Genomic DNA, 21,634 nt, shown 5'->3' on the forward strand with positions numbered 1-21,634 from the left:
AGCCCCTTTTCTCACTCGGTGCATGCCCCTGAATGAATTCCTTCCTCTCGGTTGGTCTCAGTTTTTCAGCACAGATGGTTCTCTCTGGGTCTGGTAATCAATGTCTCACAACTCTGAGGACGTTTGCAGACAGGGTTTTGGAAGGAAGACGGCCCTTCGTTTCCCCCAAAGGGTCTCAGCCTGCCAGTGATTTCACCACGACTTCCTCCAGAGTTCCACCTGTCCTCTTCTTCGGCCATAAACTTGCCCCTACTCATTTTTGCCACCAGCTGGACGCCCACCTCCTCTTTCCCGGAGCCCTAAGGCTCACCTTCCGGCAGTCTTAGCCTAGGTACAGGATAGGCACGTGCATTTAGCCCCAGGAAACTACAGCCCCCAAAAGGCTTTGCGGCAACATCCTCGCGGTGATCACCAAAGAGAAAACGCTTTTCTCCGCAGGCCGGCCGCTGCATAGCTTTTTGGGAGTTGTAGTTCATCTGCTAAGAGCAGCAGAACCAGGGTGAGGTTCTAAGCCACCCTTCCCAGAACTCACAGCGCTCCTCCACACCAATAGGAAGCGTGGATCTTGGAAAGCGGGCGGGTCAGAGGGGCGCATGCGCAGTATGTGTGGTTGGGGAATTCATGTGGAGGTCAGAGTGGAAGCAGGTGAGAATGGAGGGGGCGGCAAAGGCCCGTTTCTGGGCATCTCTGCAATGCTCCTCTGCTCTATGATGTGCACTTTGGGCGAGGAGAGTGCGTGCGTGAGTCCGACTTGTGAGGGAGGGGAGAAGGGGCTGAGCCCGGGACGAGCCAGGGGTTGCTCAGAGTAAGGAAGGTGTCCATGGGGGCAGGGTGAGGAATAATCCAGAAGCTATTAGAAATGGAAAGGGCCGGGTGTCCCAGCCTCAGAGAAGGAAGATTTAAATGCAGTGGACGAGATCAGGGTAGTCTCAGGAGTTGAGGTCTGGGAAGTAGGGAGGGAGGATTTGAGACTGGAGCGGGCAACGACGGTGGGGCGGAGCGTTAGAAAGTTAGATGCTGGAGTGATTTCTAGTTAGGTCAACTGTGCTTATGCCCACCCCGCCTCAGCCCCACCCTCCCAGTTATTCCAGAGCTCACTGTCCCTGTGCAGCTAGTTAGAGCCTTTCTCCCAAATGGGTTCTTCAGTTATCTTGGCCCCAGGATGTCATCCAGCTTCTGCTTTCATAAGAAGCATGTCGTTCTTAATACACGATGTTGAGAAGCAGTATGGTGAGGAGGTAAGCTGTGTCGGCTAGCATTAGACCTCTGGGTTCTAATTCTGATTCTACCACTTAATAACTACAATTTCGGTTTCTCATGTAACCTCTCTGTGTGCCTCTGTTTCCTCTGTAGTAATATGCTTCATAGGGTAATTGTGAGAAGTAAATAAATTGCTTTTATTAGGCTACCTGATATAAGTATTAGCTGTTATGGTTACTTTTTTTGTTGGCATCAACATGTAGCACATTTTTTGAGTTATTTCTTCAAACCATAATTGCACCAATCCAACCACACAGCCTCTTTTTGAGGGCCTGCTTGTCCAGGAAATGAAAGGGTGGTTTAGTGTGGTGCTAAATTCTCTGTAGATTTCAAGCCCATGCATTGTTTTCCTTATTGAACCAAGTGTCCCAGACACCGTACTTTAAATGGTTGAGGAAAAAAGAAATCAGCCAGGCATGGTGGCTCATGCCTGTAATCCCAACAGTTGGGAGGCCGAGGCAGGGGGATCACTTGAGCCCAGGAGTTCGAGACCACCTGGGCAACATAGCAAGACTCCATCTCTACAAAAAAATGAACAAAATTAGCCGGGCATGGTGGCACACTTCTGTGGTCCCAGCTACTTGGGAGGTTTAGGTGAGAAGATCACTTGAGCCTGGGAGGTCGAGGCTTCAGTGAGCTGAGATTGCGCCACTGCACTCCAGCCTGGGCGACAGAGCAAGACCCTGTCTCCAAAAAAAAAAAAACCAAAGAAAAGAAACTGGAAACAAAAAAGCAGAAGAATTGATAGTACACTTTCCAAGCTATACAGCCTTATTTATTAGGTATCCTTCAATGGATGATTTAGTACTTTCAGGAATGGGGAAATAGCCAAGTTGAAAAGTGACTGTTGTGTGTCAGAGAGGGCCTTCTCTGAGGATTTGGCATCAAGTTTGATTGTATTTTGTTTTTATCCCCTTAGGTGTGAGAGGGTCCAGCAGAAGGAAGCATGGCTGCCAAAGTGTTTGAGTCCATTGGCAAGTTTGGCCTGGCCTTAGCTGTTGCAGGAGGCGTGGTGAACTCTGCCTTATATAATGGTGAGGCACAGAGGGACAGTTGGTCACTGCACTTTCCTGGGAGATTTCTGTTGGTCTGCATAGCCCATGTGACACTCTTGATGGTAGCTGCCGTCAGTGAATGTGTTTGTGGCCAAGAGGGCTCACCTCCTGCCATTTCATATCATAGGACTGCATTGTTATCAGAGCCCCTGACCTTTCAGTCATAGGTTCTCTCAGAGCCTATGACTCCAGTATTCAAAAAGAGCCTCCCAGCCCACTTCCTAGTTGGATGTGTCCAGTGGCTTCTGTCAAGGTGAAGTGAAGCCGCACCACCCAAATGCTGCCGCACAGTGTCTGGATTTCCCTGGCTATCTGAAATGGAGATCTCATTTGTTCTCCTCTGCTTGCGTGTGGAATAACAGCAAAGGCTGCAGATCTGTTTGGGTGACCTTGTCCCGAAAAGGAGCTTTTGCTCTGCTGAATTTGGGTAGTTTCAGCGAAAGTATCTTTGAGATGCATTGCCGAGCTTTTAACAGCGTAGGAGGAAGGTTAAGCTGGCTTTTCTTCCACTTTACTGTGGAAGCTTCCTCACTGGTCAAGCAGTGGATTTGACCTGACTTTATCTGTAGGACCCCCTTTAATTCTGACATTCTGACACTTTCACATGCTGCAAAGCAGCAGTAGATTGACCCATCTGGTGTGTCGCTGGCTGACAAGAGGAGCTTTGCTTTCAGAGTGAAGATACTTGGACCAATGACAAAGTTCAGAGAGGCAGCTGATTAGAAAAGCCTGCTTGGCTTATATGACACATCTTAGCATTACTGTGATCCTTTTGGCCACACCTGCAACTAGACAGTAATTGCCATCATAAATTTCTCTCTGTGCCAAGACAGCTCTATAACCCCTTAAAACTTTAGCGAAGCAGAGCTATTAGGAAGAAAGAGTAGGCTCTTCTAAATGTAGGGTTCCCATAATGAGGGTGCTACTTCTGGGAGCGCTAGGTTAAATTGGAGCCCGATGGATATGTGGTAACTGGGAAGATCTCACTGAGTTTTAGAAGTTTTGGTAGATGATTCCTGGAAATACGTTGGTGGGAGTTCAGGGATAGAATGGTCATTCAGAAAATCGACAGCCAGTTCCCTCAAGGAGAAAGGGTGCTAAGGAACAGGTCCTATTACCAATCCTTGGGGACATGTGGAACAGGAAGTGACTGCTTAGTTTTGCAGCTATTTAGAAGTCTCTAGAGACCAGGAGTTGGGGAAGACAGAGAGAAAAGGGGAGACTTAATAAGTGAACAGAAAACACCAGGGCTCTTTCAAAGACATGATCCTTTGGTTTAAAGAATGAGAGGATTTTTATGACATGTCATTATCCTTTCTTCCTAGTGGATGCTGGGCACAGAGCTGTCATCTTTGACCGGTTCCGTGGAGTGCAGGACATTGTGGTAGGGGAAGGGACTCACTTTCTCATCCCATGGGTACAGAAACCAATTATCTTTGACTGCCGTTCTCGACCACGTAATGTGCCAGTCATCACTGGTAGCAAAGGTGAGTCTTGCCTATGGTTCAGGTAAAGTAGGGAGTGTGGAAGAGGTGCTGTGCTCTTTTGTGTCGCAGGAGCATCTGTGGAATACCAGGATCCAAAAGAGTTTAAACTGTACATCATAGGAATGACTAGACTACTTGCCCTGGAGAGCTTGATATGGAATCTTAGAAATATCCACTTATGGCCAGGTGCGGTGGCTCATGCCTGTAATCCCAGCACTTTGGGAGGCTGAGGCAGGTGGATCACCTGAGGTCAGGAGTTTGAGACCAACCTGGCCAATGTTGTGAAACCCCATCTCTCCTAAAAATACAAAAATTAGCCGGTGGTGGGGGGTGCCTGTAATCCCAGCTACTTGAGAGCTGAGGCAGGAGAATTGCTTGAGCCTGCGGGGCAGAGGTTGCAGTGAGCTAAGATCATGCCACCTCATTGCAGCCTGAGCAACAGAGTGAGACTCTGTCTCAAAAAAAAAAAAAAAAAAAAAAAAAGCCTGCTTCTAATCTTCCCATCTCTTTGGAATTTCTTTCTGTACTGTTTTGCAGTTGTTTGAGGATACATTATGTATCTATTTCTAAAACTATTGATAGGAGCTTCCAGAGATCAGCGAGTTGTAGGTATTAATACATTGCCCACCTCTCTTGGTGCCCAGTTCAGGGCTCTGTCTCATGGGCGCTTGGTCCATATTGTTGACATCTGTAAGCAAGCCATGACAGTGCTTTGGCTCCAGGCAGGCCTGAATTGTCCAGGGGAAAGTATAATTCTCTCCCTGGATCCTTTAAATGGCCCAAGTAATGAGAAGCAGAACATAGATGGGTCTGTTAACCCCTTATATGTGTTACACATTTGACAGAGTGCTTTTATGTCTGTTTTCTCCTTCAATTTTCCCCAACATTTCTGCAAGGCCCAGAAAGCAAATGAAATTGTCCCTATTCTCATAGACAGGGAAATAAGCTCAGGTTGGCTAAGGCTTAGAGAGGCCACATCATTAGTAAATAGCCCAGATCTTTGGACTGCTAGTCTAACACCGTTTCCACCGGACCCAAACTAACCTCTCCAAGGCTGACTCCTGACTTGGCCACAATCACCAGAGCTTGTAAAGGCCTCAACCTACAATTCTTAGCATTGCCCTGTCTATTGTCTTAAAATGTTCAGTGTTGCAAACTTTGCATGGTGCCTGTTAGACATATAATCTGAATTATGTATATCTGAGGGCATTCAGGGGATACCAAAAAGCTGCTATAACTGAAGCCTCTTAAGAAATTATAAACTCTTTGTGATGCTCTATTGGGTTCTCTGCCAAGGAAACCAGGCATACCTGCACCTTGCCCTCTAGGATCTTATAATCAGCAGATTTGCTTATAAATTGTAGCAAATTTGGAGCCAGGCACAGTGGTGCATGTCAGCTATTCAAGAGGCTGAGGCAGGAGAAATGCTTAAGCTCGGGAGCTTGAGTCTAGCCTGGGCCACATAGCAAGACCTTGTCTCTAAAAATAAAAAATAAAAATTGCCAGGCGTAATGGCTCATACCTGTAATTGTAGCATTTTGGGAGGCTGAGGCAGTTGGATCACTTGAGCCCAGGAGTTTGAGACCAGCCTGGGAAACATGGCGAAACCTCAGCTCTACAAAAAGTACAAAGATTAGCTGGGCGTGGTGGTCTGTGCCTGTGTAGTCCCAGCTACTTGGAAGGTGTAGGTGGGAGGATCAGTTGAGCCCAGGAGGTCAAAGCGGCTACAGTGACCTGTGATCTTACCACTGCACTTCAGCCTGGGCAACATGTGACCCTGTCTCAAAATACATAAATAAAAATTGTAGCAAATTGGAGTAGGAAAGGTCATATAAAAGACCACTTGTGGCCAGGCACGGTGGCTCACACCTGTAATCCCAGCACTTTGGGAGGCTGAGGCAGGTAGATCACCTGAGGTCAGGAGTTCGAGACCAGCCTAACATGGTGACACACCGTCTCTACTAAAAATACAAAACAGCTGGGTGTGGTGGCGCATGCCTGTAATCCCAGCTACTCGGGAGGCTGAGGCAGGAGAATTGCTTGAATCTGGGAGGCAGAGGTTGTAGTGAGCCGAGATTGTCCCATTGTACTCCAGCCTGGGCAACAAGAGCAAAAATCTGTCTCAAAAAAAAAAAAAACCACTTGTTTTCCTACAGTGGTTTTTATTTTTAACTCCAGTGTTTGTCTCCTGCCCTAAGATTTACAGAATGTCAACATCACGCTGCGCATCCTCTTCCGGCCTGTCGCTAGCCAGCTTCCTCGCATCTTCACCAGCATCGGAGAGGACTATGATGAGCGTGTGCTGCCGTCCATTACGACCGAGATCCTCAAGTCAGTGGTGGTGAGTGAACAGGGGCCCTTAGCCTCGAGCCCAGAGCACCACCCCGGGAGGGTGCTGGGTGGCAGGAAGCGCTTGGCAGTGGGTTGGTTGGGATGTGGCTGCTAGTTTCCTGGTTCCTTTTCTGCTTCCTCATTAACCTGACCTACCCTTCTGCTCCTCCCTTTGAAACCAGGCTCGCTTTGATGCTGGAGAACTAATCACCCAGAGAGAGCTGGTCTCCAGGCAGGTGAGCGACGACCTTACGGAGCGAGCCGCAACCTTTGGGCTCATCCTGGATGACGTGTCCTTGGTAAGATCCTTCGGGAGACCGAGGGGAAGGGGCTGCAGTTCTCGTTTAGGTGCCTGGTTCCATTTCTGGGTAGACGCTATTAGGTCCTCCCTTCTGCTTTGCTAGATGTGAGACTTGAAAACACGGAAACATGCTGAGGTGAGGCAGTCTCCATGGGTTTTTCGGTTGAGGGTTCTTTTACCTTCCCCCTGCCACACACATTTTTCTTATGACCTCTGGTTGTGTCCAGATAGTCCCTAACCACTAAATGTTTTACCTTCTCCAAACTGTTACCCAGAAAGTGATGCCTTGTTAACCCTGTTTGACACAGGCAGAAACTGCCTGGTAGAGACCAGAGAACAGCTCCGGTAGTCTTTCTCCCTAGCACAGACCTCCCAGCCTGACCCCTGGGAGCTTCCTAACACTTACGGTCCGAAGCTCAGTGAAGTAAGCTCTGGGAACCCCAGTGAAAGGTGATAGAGTGTAAACGAACAGTTGGATTCCCCCAGGCCTGGTATAGGGGGCAAGGGACATCTCTGAGGCGTAAGCTATCCTCTTGAGACACTATAGCTTGTGTGTTTATATGACATTGGATGTCATAACTCAGACAGAAAGCAATACAGGCAGGATAGCGTTTCAGGTTAAGGAGGGTGAGGGGAAGGGGTCGTGTTTCTAGATTCTCTGGGAAAAATCATTTGGAGTGATTTGTTCGGGCAGTGAGGTAACATGTTTCCTGTTCAGTTCTCCCGTGCATCGCTAGGGAAAGGCACCGCTTCCCCCAGCAGCTGTGCAGCTGTTTAAACAGCCACTCAACAACACCCAGTGCTAACCCTGGGGCACTGCTCCCCCTTGCTCCGGCTGCTGGAAGTCCTGGGGGCTTGGGGCTCCCTCTGCTGGCAAGAGGCCAGGCTGCAGCCGTTCTGCGGGCCCTCCCCTCGTTATTACCGTTAACCTGAACACCTTGGCTGTGAGAAAACGCTGAGTAAAGACCTAAGGGAAAAGTTGGCATTTTACTAGACTTTAACCACATACTCCATTCTAGGGAAATGTGAGCTGACCACAGGAAACCCTGTCTAAGAGGTGTGAGAAGAAAATTAGGTTTCATGGGGAATTTGCTGCCCTCAGCTGGCCTTTTTAGAAATAAATTTTATTCCTTAATTATACATTTCATTTTTCATTTCTTAGGATCAGATTTTCTTACCCAAACTTTGACTAAGAGACTAGAAATGGATCAGGCGAAGTACAACAGCTGCAGTTGGAGTTAGGAGGTTAAAAATTCTGGAAGAGAATGAGACCAGGATTTACTCTTCAGGAGAAGTTCGGGGCTGCTTTTTAAAAAAGCAGAGGTTGTGAGAGTGGAGGAAATGAAACAACTAGAATTTGATGGCAAAACCAATGCTCTTCTCTTGATTCTTTTTCAATAAAAATTAGGATGAATAAGTAAATTGCTCTAGGCTGGGCATTAGGAATTCTGAGGTCCCTTCCCATTGTTTGTGCTATCTTTAGGGACAGTCGCATCAGACCTGACATTAGGGAAGGTCTATGGATCATCAGACTTCTAAACCCTCACGCCGACCAATGACTTTACCTGCTTTCTCTTTTAAACCCTTTAACAGAACCATTCACATTGGGAGTACATGATTTGCGTTCCACCGTCCCTCGTCCTCTTCCTGTTCAGTGGTGGAGCTGCTGTGGGAAGACGCGGACTGGTTAATCCATAAGCAGAGAGCATCAGGCTCTTGGATCCCTGGGAACCAGCTGCCTCCCTCACTCTCAGGGGCCCCGTTTTCCATCTGGCCTTCCTTGGGCTTTGAACAAGGCATCAAAGGCCCTTGGAAGAGCACTAGTCAGTGGCGGGGGTCTTAGAACCCACAGTTCTCCTCCTCTGGGGAGGTGGTTGATTGAGTAGATACCTTCTGGTGCCTGTGGGCCCCATCAAAAGCCCCTGGTGCCATTTGCTACATGAGGTCACTGTACTGAGAGTGACAGAGTAATATACAGGAGCAGTTTGGGCAGCCAGAGAGTCTGGGTGTAAACTCAGTTTGGATACAGATACGGAGGTGAAGAGTGTTCTGGCCTCACGGATGCCTCCAGCTGCTAGAGCCATTGCTGGCCTCTTCCTTCCAGCGGCCATGGAGCCCTCCCAGCAGTGCTGTTGAAGCAATCACACTGCCTCATCTTGTGCTCACTCTCTCCCCTTAGACACATCTGACCTTTGGGAAGGAGTTCACAGAAGCAGTAGAAGCCAAACAGGTGGCTCAGCAGGAAGCAGAGAGGGCCAGATTTGTGGTGGAAAAGGTGAGCCTTCAACCAGATGGCAGGAGCCTCTCTCTCCCCTTTCTCTGGCACTCAGCTTCCCCATTTGCTGGGTGGCCTGGAAATTCATCATCTGTCATCCCTTCTTCCGGGATAATCGGAAGGGGCTTGAAGGAATTGTACTTCTGCAATTGGTTCCAGAGTCTTCAGGGGCTAGTCAAGGATATGTGGAGTTATGTTCCTAAATCACTGAAGAGTAATTTTTCTTCCACTTCTCTGAGATCAAAAACACTCTCTTACAAATAAAAATGTTTCTCCTGGAGTATTTTCAGCTTCACTGAGAAGTCATTTTTAACCATAGTTACATAGTGAAAGCTGACAGCAAAAAAGATCAAACGTTGCACCAGATGTGCTTTCGTCACTAGATTTTTTTCTAGTGCTAAATCCATCCAGATGTGTCAAAGAATGTGATGGGACACAGTGTATTTGCGTAGCAGCCTGGTCTTTCTGGTATTTGCAAAGACATGTTTATTTACTGTTGTCCCCTTCTTCCCACCACCAGTATCCCTAATTGGTGGGGAGATGGGGACAGCAAGAAATAAAATGGGAAAAGAGGGATAGATTTAATTTTGGAGAATGAAAACAGTGTGGGCAGGGACTTGTGTTGCTTTGTATCTGCCATAACTTCAGAGATTATAATAAGTCTAGTACAGTGCCTGGCGATAGTAGGTATACAGTAAATGTTTGTTGAGCAAATAGACGCAGGGCCCAGCCATTTCAAAATTGTATGTAATTTCAGGGAGGCTTAATGCTGTCCTCTTCCTCACACTCCTGAAGACTCCTCACACTCCTCACACGTTGCAGAGAGCTGTCTTCCTATTGATATTGGTAGGGCAAGCCTAGGAGATCTCACTCTGGATGCCTGGATTCTGGTCAGGAACCAGCCTAGCTCACAGGCAGCTCTAGGAACAGTCACAAGTGCATGCTGCTCTTCCTTAGCCATCCCGAGGTTTTTTGTTTGTTTGTTTGTGACAGCTCTGTGGCCCAGGCTGGAGTGCAATGGCATGATCATAGCTCACTGCAGCCTTGACCTCCTGAGCTCAGGTGATCCTCCTGCCTCCACCTCCCAAAGTGCCAGGATTACAGGCATGAGCCACCACACCCGGCCCTATCCTGGCTTTGATGAAGTCCTTTAGACTTGGGGCTGGAAGAAAAGATGAGCCTTGAGGATTGATTCCACCTTTCTTTTGCTTCTGTTTTCCTTGGCCTTGGCTTCTCCTGGCTCAGAGTAGGGTTGTTAAACTAGATTGCAATTAATATTAATGAGGACTTTGAAATAAGACAAATATTCCTGCAGCCAACAGAAATGTATCCCTCCTGTGACGAGGAGTGAGCATGAAAGGAGAGGGGAGGACTAGTGGGCAGTGTTCTCTGCCTCCCCCCGCCTCCCCCGCTAGCCATCAGGAGGAAGTAAACTTCCCGAGTTCCTTCAGGAGCCTGGGAAGGTGGCTTTCTGGTGAAGGGCCTTTGGTTGTAGCCTGACATGCGGTGCCCTGAGGTTTGATCTTAGTCTCTCTCCACCTCCATTCTTTTAGGCTGAGCAACAGAAAAAGGCGGCCATCATCTCTGCTGAGGGCGACTCCAAGGCAGCTGAGCTGATTGCCAACTCACTGGCCACCGCAGGGGATGGCCTGATCGAGCTGCGCAAGCTGGAAGCTGCGGAGGACATCGCGTACCAGCTCTCACGCTCTCGGAACATCACCTACCTGCCGGCGGGGCAGTCCGTGCTCCTCCAGCTGCCCCAGTGAGGGCCCATCCTGCCTGCACCTCCGCGGGCTGACTGGGCCACAGCCCCGATGATTCTTAACACAGCCTTCCTTCTGCCCCCACCCCAGAAATCACTGTGAAATTTCATGATTGGCTTAAAGTGAAGGAAATAAAGGTAAAATCACTTCAGATCTCTAATTAGTCTATCAAATGAAACTCTTTCATTCTTCTCACATCCATCTACTTTTTTATCCACCTCCCTACCAAAAATTGCCAAGTGCCTATGCAAACCAGCTTTAGGTCCCAATTTGGGGCCTGCTGGAATTCCGGCCTGGGCACCAGCATTTGGCAGCACACAGGCGGGGCAGTGTGTGATGGACTGGGGAGCACAGGTGTCTGCCCAGGTCCATGTGTGGCCTCCGTCCTGTCGCTGATGGAAGATTTGCGGATGAGGGCACATACGGCTGAACGGAGAAGGCAGGCCTCCGTCTTCCCAGCGGTTCCTGCGCAGATGCTGCTGAAGAGAGGTGCCGGGGAGGGGCAGAGAGGAAGTGGTCTGTCTGCTACCCTAAGTCTGATTCTCTTTAACTGTGCGACCAGCGGAAACAGGTGTGTGTGAACTGGGCACAGATTGAAGAATCTGCCCCTGTTGAGGTGGGTGGGCCTGACTGTTGCCCCCCAGGGTCCTAAAACTTGGATGGACTTGGATAGTGAGAGAGGAGGCCTGGACCGAGATGTGAGTCCTGTTGAAGACTTCCTCTCTACCCCCCACCTTGGTCCCTCTCAAATACCCAGTGGAATTCCAACTTGAAGGATTGCATCCTGCTGGGGCTGAACATGCCTGCCAAAGACGTGTCCGACCTACGTTCCTGGCTCCCTCGTTCAGAGACTGCCCTTCTCACGGGCTGTATGCCTGCACTGGGAAGGAAACAACCATGGGAAGGAAACGAATGTGTATAAACTGCTGTCAATAAATGACACCCAGACCTTCCGGCTCAGCCATCGGTTGGTTTTTTGTTTGTGGGAGCCGTGGGATCAGAACAGAGTGTTCTAGCAGTTTTTGTGTGCACATGTTTGCATTGCCAGCTGGGACAGAGTCTCCAGTACGGCAGAAAATGCTTTGTTTTCAGAAAACGCTTTGTGCTGTGTTCCAGATCTCCATCCCCAACCCGAAGGGAGTCTCTGTGGTAGCAGGTGAGGTTTGTCATGGGATAGGCAGTGAAGGTGGGTGGAGGGCAGTTAACTTGTTCTGTGTGTTTTGGTGCCACTACTCACTGGGAGTTACAGGCTTGCCCGCCAACTGCCAGGAACACCTTCCCCCAGTGCTAGGGAAGTGGTTGACGTAAATAACGTGTCCAGTAGCCCTCAGTTAGATGGCTTGGGGCACTCAGCAGTAGGTTTTTTTTTTCTTCTTGTTTTCTTTTCTTTTCTTTCTTTTTTTTTTTTTTTTTTTTTTGAGGCAGGGTCCCGCTTTGTTGCCCAGGCTAGAGTGCAGTGGCATGAACATGGCTCACTGCAGCCTCGACCTCCTGGGCTCAAGCGATCCTCCTGCCCTAGCTCCCTGAGTATCTGGGACTACATGTGTGTGCCACTATGCTTGGCTAATTTTGTATCTTTTATAGAGACCAGGTCTCACCATGTTACCCAGGCTGATTTTGAACTCCTGGGCTCAAGTGATCCAGCCTTGGCCCCCCAAAGTGCTGGGATTACAGGCGTGAGCCACTGCGCCCAGCCAGTGGGTTTGTACTGCTTATTCTGCTTTGCTTTGACAATAGGGAAATTGGAAATGCCTTGGCATTTGAGGGGAGCTGAGTTTGTGCATTTTGGATGATGGGGAGGGAAAGCTGACCTCAGGTTGAGAAATGAACTGTGTCAATCACCCACCCCAAATCCTTCTAGGAACAGAGTGGAAACAGCATGCAGTGAGTGGACAGCACTGACTGTGCTTTAAATTTGCTCTTCATTTAATCCCCAGGCTCACCACCTGGCCACAGAGAGGGGTCTTTAAGAAGACTCCACAGGCTGCTCTCTGACTGGATTCCACATTTCCTCCCCCAGAGTGATTGGGCCACCACCTGTCAGCTGGGAAAGAGGGAGACCTGATGCACAGATTTGGGATGGAGCCAGGGATTGAGTTCTCCCAATCCCTGCATCCTGCATCCCGCACCCCTCCCAGGGCCTCCCAGCAGCCATCCCAGGAGCAGACCACAGTGTGTGGTGGGCTCCTGACCCTCTGCTGAACCTCAAACCTCCCTCCCGCGAGCCTCCCCCCATCTAGCCCATCTCCCTGCCACCTCCCCAGCATCATTTATGTCAGGCCTCAGGATATCTCTTCCCACTTTGGCTCTTTTGCTGTAAGAATAGGCTTTCAAATGATGAGGTGCCTGAACTCAAAGCACATTAAAGATCGGAGCAGAAAGAGCCTAATTCCTAAATAAGTTCCAGACCGGCTTCCACTCTGCGCCTTTCCTCCTTTTCCTGCTGTTTATTGCTTTGGACACCCTTTTGGGGGCGGGAGGGCAGGAGGCTCCTCTCTCTTTCCCAGGCTCTTTTTAAAAGAGCAGTTGTGTTTCCTGCATTTGGCGGGAGATTGGGTTTCATCCTCCAGGTGTCTGTAGGGGAGCCCTGAGCTGCAAAGCTGCCCTGCACTGCTTTGAGGTTGCTACTGCCTTCAGGTCAGCCCTTTCAGTGGCAAGCGGGCCAGGTTTCCTGCTGGCTTTGCCATTAGCCTCCCTGCCAGGGATGGCAAAGGCACATCCCAGTGGCAGCCCAGGGGCCTCATTTTGCCTTGACTTCCGCCAAGTAATTCTTTTCACAAATGTTCAAGGGCTGTTAACCAGCTTCTTAGCCCCTGATGGCCTCTGGGTTTCTCCAGAAACTGCCACAATGGGCCTTTATCAGCTCGGGATTCTCTGGGCCTTAGATCAAAAACCATGCCCTGTCCTGGCCAGGGAAGGGAGAGCAGGAAGTGTCTTCCTCCCTCTCCCCTTTGGTCGGGCTGAATAGTTCCCTTGTTCAGGCTATGAAGGGCGAAGAAGGCAGTGCACCCTGGGCAGGGAGAGGAGAGAAAAACCCTCAAAGGGTTGCCATTTTCCTGACTTCTGCTGGTTTTACACAACTTCCGCCAGTGTGGACTGATGGGGAGGAGGAGCGTTGTGTTAATCTCGATGGGTTTATTTGAAATACAGGGAAAGACAGTGGAATAGTAGTCAAATCCAGCCTTAGCAAATAATCTAGTTACACTCCAGCAATCAGCCCCAGGATGTGCAGTTAGGACCTCCCCTTGACCTCTGCAATCCACCAATAATTGTGCCAAAGCAGCCCACCCAGATTGAAAATTACCTGGGTGAGAAGAACGCAGGAAGCTGCAACTGATTGGTCTGCCTCTCGTAGATCTTCCATTCATTCTGTACAGTGCTCCAAACTTCATTTTTCTTTTCTTTTCTTTTTTTTTGACAAAGTCTCACTCTGTCGCCCAGGCTGGAATGTAGTGGCACAATCTCGACTCACTGCAGCCTCTGTCTCTCAGGTTGAAGCGATTCTCCTGCCTCAGCCTCCTGAGTAGCTAGGATTACAGGCATGCACTACCACACCCAGCTAATTTTTGAATTTTTAGTAGAGATGGGGTTTCACCATGTTGGCCAGACTGGTCTTGAACTGGCCTCAAGTAATCTACCCACCTCAGCCTCCCAAAGTGCTGGGATTATAGGCGTGAGCCAACACGCCTGGCCCAAACTTCATTTTTCTAAAGCAGATCTCATCCCCTCCACAATGAAGAACCTTCAATCTAGTGCAATGTCTTGTCCTGACATTCAAGGTTCTCCATGTACTGGCTACCCCTTTCTAGCCTAACAATATTTTACTGCTTACCTCACAAACCTACCTAGTGGTTCTCACAGGGTGGGGAGTGCTGTTTGAAAACGCAAGTGGGCCAGGCACGGTGTCTCACGCCTGTGATCCCAGCACTTTGGGAGGCCAAGGCAGGTGGATCACCTGAGGTCAGGAGTTCAAGACCATCTTGGGCAACATGATGAAACCCCGTCTCTATTAAAAATACAAAATATTAGCTGAGCGTGGTGGCATGCGCCTGTAATCCCAGCTACTCAGGAGGCTGAGGCAGGAGAATCGCTTGAACCCAGGAGGCGGAGGTTGTAGTGAACCGAGATTGTACCACTGCACTCCAGCCTGGGCGACAGAGTGAGACTCCATCTCAAAAAAAAAAAAAAAAAAAAAAAAGAAAACATGGAGTTGTTCCTTTGGCCACATACACGCAAATCTACAAGAAAGGTGATATTGTAGACATCAAGGGAATGGGTGCTGTTCCAAAAAGGAATTCCCCACAAACATTTCCATGGCAAAACTCAAAGAGTCTACAGTGTTACCAGCAAGCTGTTGGCATTGTTGGAAACAAGGGCAAGATTCTTGTCAAGGGAATTAATGTACTTATTGAGCACATTAAGCACTCTGAGAGCTGGAACCGCTTCCTGAAGCACACGAAAGTAAATGATCAGAAAAAGAAAGACGCCAAAGAGAAAAGTATGTGGGTTCAACCGAAGCGCCAGCCTGCTCCGCCCAGAGAAGCACGCATTGTGAAAACCAATGGAAAGGTGCCTGAGCTGCTGGAACCTGTTCCCTATGAATTCATAGCATAATAGGCACAAAATAAATAAATAAAAGACTTCTGGAATGTTAAAAAAAAAACAAAAACAGAGCTGGAAGTTGAGACTCTGAGTTCTCCTCTCATGCGGTAGGTCAAGTTATCTCCAGCTGCCCTGAATCAGGGTTTTCTGGGTCTAACTGGCCAACCCCAACCACCAATGCCACCTCCTTTCCCAAGACCAATTCCTCAGAATAGTATCTATCTCACTTCCAATGGGCGTCCACGTGCGGACTGTCCCCTCCCTGTCGCCTACTCACAGCCCACTCTCTCCTGCTTCTGTCTGGAACACCACGCTTCTCTCTTCCCTCCTCTAATTCCGGTCCCTGTCCCTGTGAAGCTCAGCTTAAAATCCCCCTGCTCCAGGAATTCACCTCTGGCTGACCTCTTCCAAGCTTTCCTTGTGTATAAAATCTCCCTTAATAAAAGAGCCATTGGCTCCGGAGTTCTGGCAACACCAGGGTAGAGAATTTAACAAAATGGAGTGATGAGGCCTGCCCCAGCCAGTAGGGACTAAGGTGCCTCGGTAAGGCCCAGGTGCACATACTCAAGAGAGAGAATGGGTGGAAATGTACTGGGGAAACCAGTCTATAGCTAGGGGCATGGGAAGGAGGGGCGGCTCTCTAGCACCCTCTCATCAAGCCACTTCAGAAGAGAAAATAAAGCTGAAAAGGTAAGGCTACTTTTAGGGAACTTAAAGCTGTTGCCATCCTTGGAGACTGGGACAACCCACTTGGATTAGCCAGAAAAGCTATGATCATTGAAAGGCTTGGACCATCTAAGTTTGGCTGAAAGAGGTGCAAACACTTTGGTCAGCTATAACCTGTGGGCCAAATATAGCCTTTCACTTGTTTCTGTATAGCTCATGAGCTAAGAATGATGTTTACACTTTTTTCCTTTCTGACGTTTAACTTGAATTTTTACACTTTTAAGTGCTTAGAACAAAGTCAAAAGAAGAGAATATTTTGTGACACATGAAGGCCAGGTGTGGTCACTCATGCCTGTAATTCCAACACTTTGGGAGGCCGATATGGGAGGATTGCTTGAGGCCAAGAGTCTGAGACCAGCCTGGGCAACATAGTGAGACCCTCATCTCTACAAAAAAAAAAAAAAAAGATAAAACATTAGCGGGCCAGGCGTGGTGGCTCATGCCCGTAATCTCAGCACTTTGGGAGGCCAAGGTGGGCGGATCATGAGGTCAGGAGATCAAGACCATCCTGGCTAACAGTGAAACCCCGTCTCTACTAAAAATACAAAAAATTAGCCAGCTGTGGTGGCAGGCACCTGTAGTCCCAGCTACTCGGGAGGCTGAGGCAAGAGAATGGCGTGAACCCGGGGGGTGGAGCCTGCAGTAAGCCGAGATCGCACCACTGCACTCCAGCTTGGGCAACAGAATGAGACTCCATCTCAGAAAAAAAAAAAAAAAAAAAAAAAGATAAAAAATTAGCTAGGCATAGGAGTATGTGTCTGTAATCCTAGCTTCTCAGGAGGCTGAGGCAGGAGAATCACTTGAATCTAGGAGTTTAAAGTTTTAGTGAGCTATGATCAAGACACTGCACTCCAGTCTGGGTGACAGAGGAGACCCTGTCTCTAAAAAAATAATAGGGGCTAGGTACAGTGGCTCACGCCTGTAATCTTAGCACTTTGGGAGGCAGAGGCAGGTGAATCACCTGAGTCCAGGAGTTCAAGACCAGCCTAGACATAGCGAAGCCTCGTCTCATTTAAAAAAAAAAAAAAAAAAAAAAATTCTATAACATATGAAAATGTGAAATTCATACTTCAGTCCATAAGTAAATTTTTTTTGGAACATAGCTATGCTCCTCAGCACTTCAACAGCAGAGCTGAATAGTTGCAACAGAAACCACATGGCTTGTACAGCCTAAAATATTTGCTACCTATGCCTTTATGGAAGAAGTTTGCTGACCCCTGGCTGGGTGTGGTGGCTCACATCTGTAATCCCAGCACTTTGGGAGGCCGAAGCGAATGTATCACTTAAGGTTAGGAGTTCGAGACCAGCCTGGCCAACATAGTGAGACTCTGTCTCTACTAAAAATAAAAAATAAAAAAAAATTAGCTGGACATGGTGGCAGGTGCCAGTAATCCCAGCTACTTGGGAGGCTGAAGCGAGAAGCAGAGGTTTCAGTGAGCCAAGATCACACCACTGCTCTCCAGCCTGGGCTACAGAGCGAGACTCTGTCTCAAAAAAAAAAAAAAAAAAAAAAAAAAAAGTTTGCTGACCCCTCATTTAGGGGATTTGATAGCCTTGGAGAAGAGAGGGAAGAACCCCAGAATTTGGAAGTCTCAGGCACCAGGAGGGGCTGAGGGATTTAAGTCAGATAGCAATGTAATTGTCACCAGTCTGATTGTGTCCAAGGCTATGGTAATCTGAGAAGCAAAGTCACATTGGGGCCCTGGCACACAGATTTATAACACCTGCTGTTCTCTGTGGCTTACATATGTTTCTGAAATGGCAGTAGATGAGAACGAGGGTAGCAAACAGGTAGGAATTAGGAAGGAAGGTCTCCTGGTGGTCTGAGGTTGAAAACCACTTCTTTTCCACTCCTTTGGTCTCCAGGGAGTGTTTGCTGCTGGACGGTCTTTCCAGAACAAGAAGAGGCCACCGCCAAGGAGGGGAGCCCAGTGCAGCAGTGAATCCCAGACACTGGAGCCTCTGGGAGCTTTAGCCTCTGGGTGGAGGAGTGTCTTGACTAAGCCCATATTTGTCCTGGACAGCAAGAAACTCCAAAAGAACCTACGGGTGCTCTTTATTGTGAACTGTACCAGAGCTAATCTTTAAGAAGCATTCAAGAATGAGCTTTCTGTCTCTGGTGAGCAATCGCTTCTTTCCTTTGTTGCCTCTGCCAAGCTCTTATGTGCAGTACCACTTCCCTCTTCCATGTCCTACCTTTCCCTTGCTCAAGGTTCTCTTCAACACTTTCTTTAGGATTCCTCTCCTGTCTAGCTCCACCCCCATTGAAACCACAACAGCACAGAACTGAAGAGGAGGCTTTCAGGTCCTCAGGAGCACCCCTTCCTTCGGGCGAGGAGGGTGAGGAGGTTTGCACGACGTCCCACAGGGTATGAGTAGCAAAGCCAGGGTTGGGATGTAGGTCCCCAGACTCTCCATCTGGTGCTGTTCCTATCCCATCTCTCAGCTTCAAATGCTCCAATATCTGGGGCACCTTGGCATACAAATCCTTCCTTTGCATCCACAGATGGGTGGCGGCATGTGTCCTGTCCATTCCCTTCATACACACACATTCATCCCCAGCTAGACTGGAAAAGTGGGGAGACAGAGATAATGTCTTCTCTTTTGAAAGTCCCTTCATGGGCCAGGTGCGGTGGCTCATGTCTGTAATCCCAGCACTTTGGGAGGCTGAGGCGGGCAAATCACCTGAGGTCAGGTGTTCAAGACCAGCCTGGCTAACATGTTGAAACCCCGTTTCTACTAAAAATACAAAAAATCAGCTGGGTGTGATGGTGAATGCCTGTAATACCAGCTAGTCAGGAGGCTGAGGCAGGAGAATCGCTTGAACCAGGGAGGCGGAGGTTGCAGTGAGCCGAGATCGTGCCATTGCACCCCAGCTTGGGCAACAAGAGCGAAACTCTGTCTCAAAAAAAAAAAAAAGCCCCTCATCTTCATGCCAGTGAACTACAGCAATGCTTGCTGACACTGAAACTGTGCTGGGCTAGACTTCCCAGGGTTCTCACTCCAGAAGGCAACTCAGTTTAGTGGAACTAGTACAGGTTCTAGAACTAGAAAGGTGTGGGTTTGGGCCAGGCGCGATGGCTCATGCCTGTAATCCCAACACTTTAGGAGGCCAAAGCAGGAGGATCATTTGAAGCCAAGAGTTTGAGACCAGCCTGGGCAGCACAGCGAGACCTCATCTCTACAAAAAAATAAAAAAATAAAAAATTAGCCAGGTGTGGCCATGCATACCTGTAGTCTCAGCTACTTGGAAGATTGAGGTGGGAGGATTGCTTGAGCACAGGAATTTGCATCTGCAGTGAGCCACACTGCACTCCAGCCTAGGCAATAGTATTAAATCCTGTCAAAGCAAACAAACAAACAAACAAAAAGCTGGGCTTGTTGGCTCATGCCTGTAATGTCAGCAGTTTGGGAAGGTGAGGCGGGTGGATCACTTGAGCCCATAAGTTCAAGACCAGCCTGGGCAACATAGTGAGACCCTGACTCTACAAAAAATTTTACAAACAGCCAGGCATGGTGGCACATGCCTGGGGTCCCAGCTCCTCAGGCTGAGGTGGCAGGATTGCTTGAGCCTGGGAGGTCGAGGCTGCAGTGAGCTGTGATTGCACCACTGCACTCCAGCCTGGGTGACACAGAGAGAGCCTGTGTCAAAAAAAAAAAAAAAAAAATCTGGGTTTATGTTCTGACTCTGCCATTGAATAGCTTGGGAAACCTTGGGTAAATTACTTAAATACTTCAAACAGCCTTATTTTTTTCCTCAAGAAACTAAAGATAGGAATATTCACATTGTAGTGTTATTGAAGAGTATATGAGGTGACTGATGTGAAGATGCTTTCAGCCAGAGCCATGATGCATTTATCAGTTTTACACTAGGGCCTTAGGCACTGCTGTTGTTAGAAGGAAGGGTTCTGCCGGGCGTGGTGGCTCACGCCTGTAATCCAAGCACTTTGGGAGGCCGAGGCAGGTGGATCACCTGAGATCAGGAGTTAGAAATCAGCCTGACCAATATGGTGAAACCCCATCTCTACTAAAAATACAAAAGTTAGCCAGGCATGGTGGCGTGCACCTGTAGTCCCAGCTACTCGGGAGGCTGAGATAGGAGAATTGCTTGAACCTGGGAGGCGGAGGTTGCAGTGAGCCAAGATCTCACTACTGCACTGGAGTCTGGCTGACAGAGCGAGATGTCTCAAAAAAAAAAAAAAAAAAAAAGAATAAGAAGAAGAAGAAAGAAGGGTTCCATGGCCAGGTGCTATGGTTCATACCTGTAATCCCAGCACTTTGGGAGACCGAGGCAGGTAGATCACTTGAGGTCAGGAGTTCAAGACCAGCCTGGCCAACATGGCGAAACCCTGTCTCTAAAAAAAATAAATACGTAAAATAAATTTTAAAAGAAGGAAGGGTTCCATGGCTGTGGAAGTTTGAAATCCACTCTCCTAGAAGCGTTCCTCAAAAATTCTTTTCATCTCTTCAGTCTCAGACTGAGCCAGACAAGGCTATGGCCCCTCTTCTCCACCAGATGGCAGCAACCTGCCTGTTACTAGCCGTGGCAGCCTGTGTCAACCAGCACAAGATGTTCAGAAAAATATCCCGGGGAAAGACTAGGAGAATGTTAGCGCCAGTACTGAAGACAAGTAAACAGGTCGAAGTGACCCTCTGCAGACGACTTCCTGATACAGAACCCCCTGGGCATCTGTGGCTGTAAATATACCAACTGTCCTGCACCAGCCACCAGCCAAACTAGTGCTAACCATCTCTCTGCCAGGTGGGAGACCCACCACCCAGTTCTGTTTTAACTCCTTCTTAAACCAAGAAAGCTCTCAGGGCACTGCATACACAGCCTTTGGTAGCCCAAGGTCAGTTTGGGCAGCTTACCCAGTTGTTAATGAATTAATATGGCACAGAGTGGGGCCGGGCACGGTCGCTCAGCCCTGTAATCACTTTGGGAGGCCGAGGCGGGCGGATCACTTGAGGTCTGGAGTTTGAGACCAGCCTGACCAACATGGTGAAACCCTGTCTCTCCTAAAGATACAAAAATTAGCCAGTTATGGTGGCGGGCACCTGTAATCCCAGCTACTCGGGAGACTGAGGCAGGAGAATCGCTTGAACCTGGGAGGCGGAGGTTGCAGTGAGCTGAGATCGCGCCACTGCACTCCAGCCTGGGTGACAGAGCGAGACTCCGTCTCAAAAAAAAAAAAAAAAAAAGAGCCGCAGAGGGGACATCAGATTCTCTTTCAGAGGCCCCAGGAGTTTCCTTCCAATTTCCCAAAACACTCATGAGAAGGGGCAACGTTAAATCTGATAGGCTAAGTACTTGGGGAGGCTTGACCTTCTGTCTTGTGGGTGCTTTTATCAAAGAACAGACTTGAAAAAGGACAAGTGCTGTGTACACAGTTGCTCTATTCACTCATCCAACAGGTATTATTGAGTACCTACTGTGTGCAGTCCTAGGCTACATGCTTTAGGGGATTCAAAGGTGAATTCGATTCAGGTCTTTCTTAAAGAGGTTGATATAACTTAGTCAAAATGACAAGTGATTGGGTCATGGGTATTGAAGTGCTGTACATTGAGTTTTTGTTTCTTCTTTTTCTTCCTCCAGATTTTTGTTCCTTATTGTTTGGCTCAGGCCAAAAATTAAATGATGAGGCCATAAAATGGGGAAGAAACAGGGAAAGGAAGTGGTTGGAAGGAAGCCAGAGAAGGCTCAAACGTTTGCCACAGGACTCCGTGAAGCTGGTGGAGGCTCAGCCCAGGAGGGTTCTCGGCTTTGCCCAGGAAAGAATTCAAGGGTGAGCTGGTGGTGTTAGACAGCAACTTTTATTGAAATGGCAGTGTCC

General features: G+C 48.6%; 1 protein-coding gene across 3 annotated transcripts; it reads left to right on the top strand.

The window, feature by feature from the left end:
• The first annotated feature begins 586 nt into the window (after positions 1 to 586).
• PHB1 (prohibitin 1) lies at positions 587 to 11,432 on the top strand. 3 transcript variants are annotated; one of them, XM_032163307.2, is made up of 7 exons: positions 587 to 645; positions 2,180 to 2,294; positions 3,641 to 3,802; positions 6,001 to 6,143; positions 6,316 to 6,432; positions 8,614 to 8,709; positions 10,263 to 11,432. In XM_032163307.2, the coding sequence occupies exons 2-7, from the start codon at positions 2,207 to 2,209 to the stop codon at positions 10,473 to 10,475; spliced, it is 819 nt and encodes a 272-aa protein (XP_032019198.1). In that variant the 5' UTR covers positions 587 to 645; positions 2,180 to 2,206; the 3' UTR covers positions 10,476 to 11,432. The 3 variants fall into 3 exon arrangements, with proteins under 3 accessions (XP_032019198.1, XP_032019200.1, XP_032019199.1); XM_032163309.2 differs by having other exon boundaries at positions 598 to 740; XM_032163308.1 differs by lacking the exon at positions 587 to 645 and adding an exon at positions 1,146 to 1,238.
• The last annotated feature ends 10,202 nt before the right edge of the window (positions 11,433 to 21,634 follow it).

This window comes from Hylobates moloch, unplaced genomic scaffold (assembly GCF_009828535.3).
Source record: "Hylobates moloch isolate HMO894 unplaced genomic scaffold, HMol_V3 SCAFFOLD_10, whole genome shotgun sequence".
Taxonomy (NCBI): Eukaryota; Metazoa; Chordata; class Mammalia; order Primates; family Hylobatidae; genus Hylobates; species Hylobates moloch.

Coding starts and splice junctions, on each gene's coding strand:
- PHB1 (XM_032163307.2), top strand. CDS start 2,207: ATGGCTGCCAAAGTGTTTGAGTCCATTGGCAAGTTTGGCCTGGCCTTA. Junction 2,295..3,640: donor GAACTCTGCCTTATATAATG/GTGAGGCACAGA, acceptor CTTTCTTCCTAG/TGGATGCTGGGCACAGAGCT. Junction 3,803..6,000: donor AGTCATCACTGGTAGCAAAG/GTGAGTCTTGCC, acceptor TCCTGCCCTAAG/ATTTACAGAATGTCAACATC.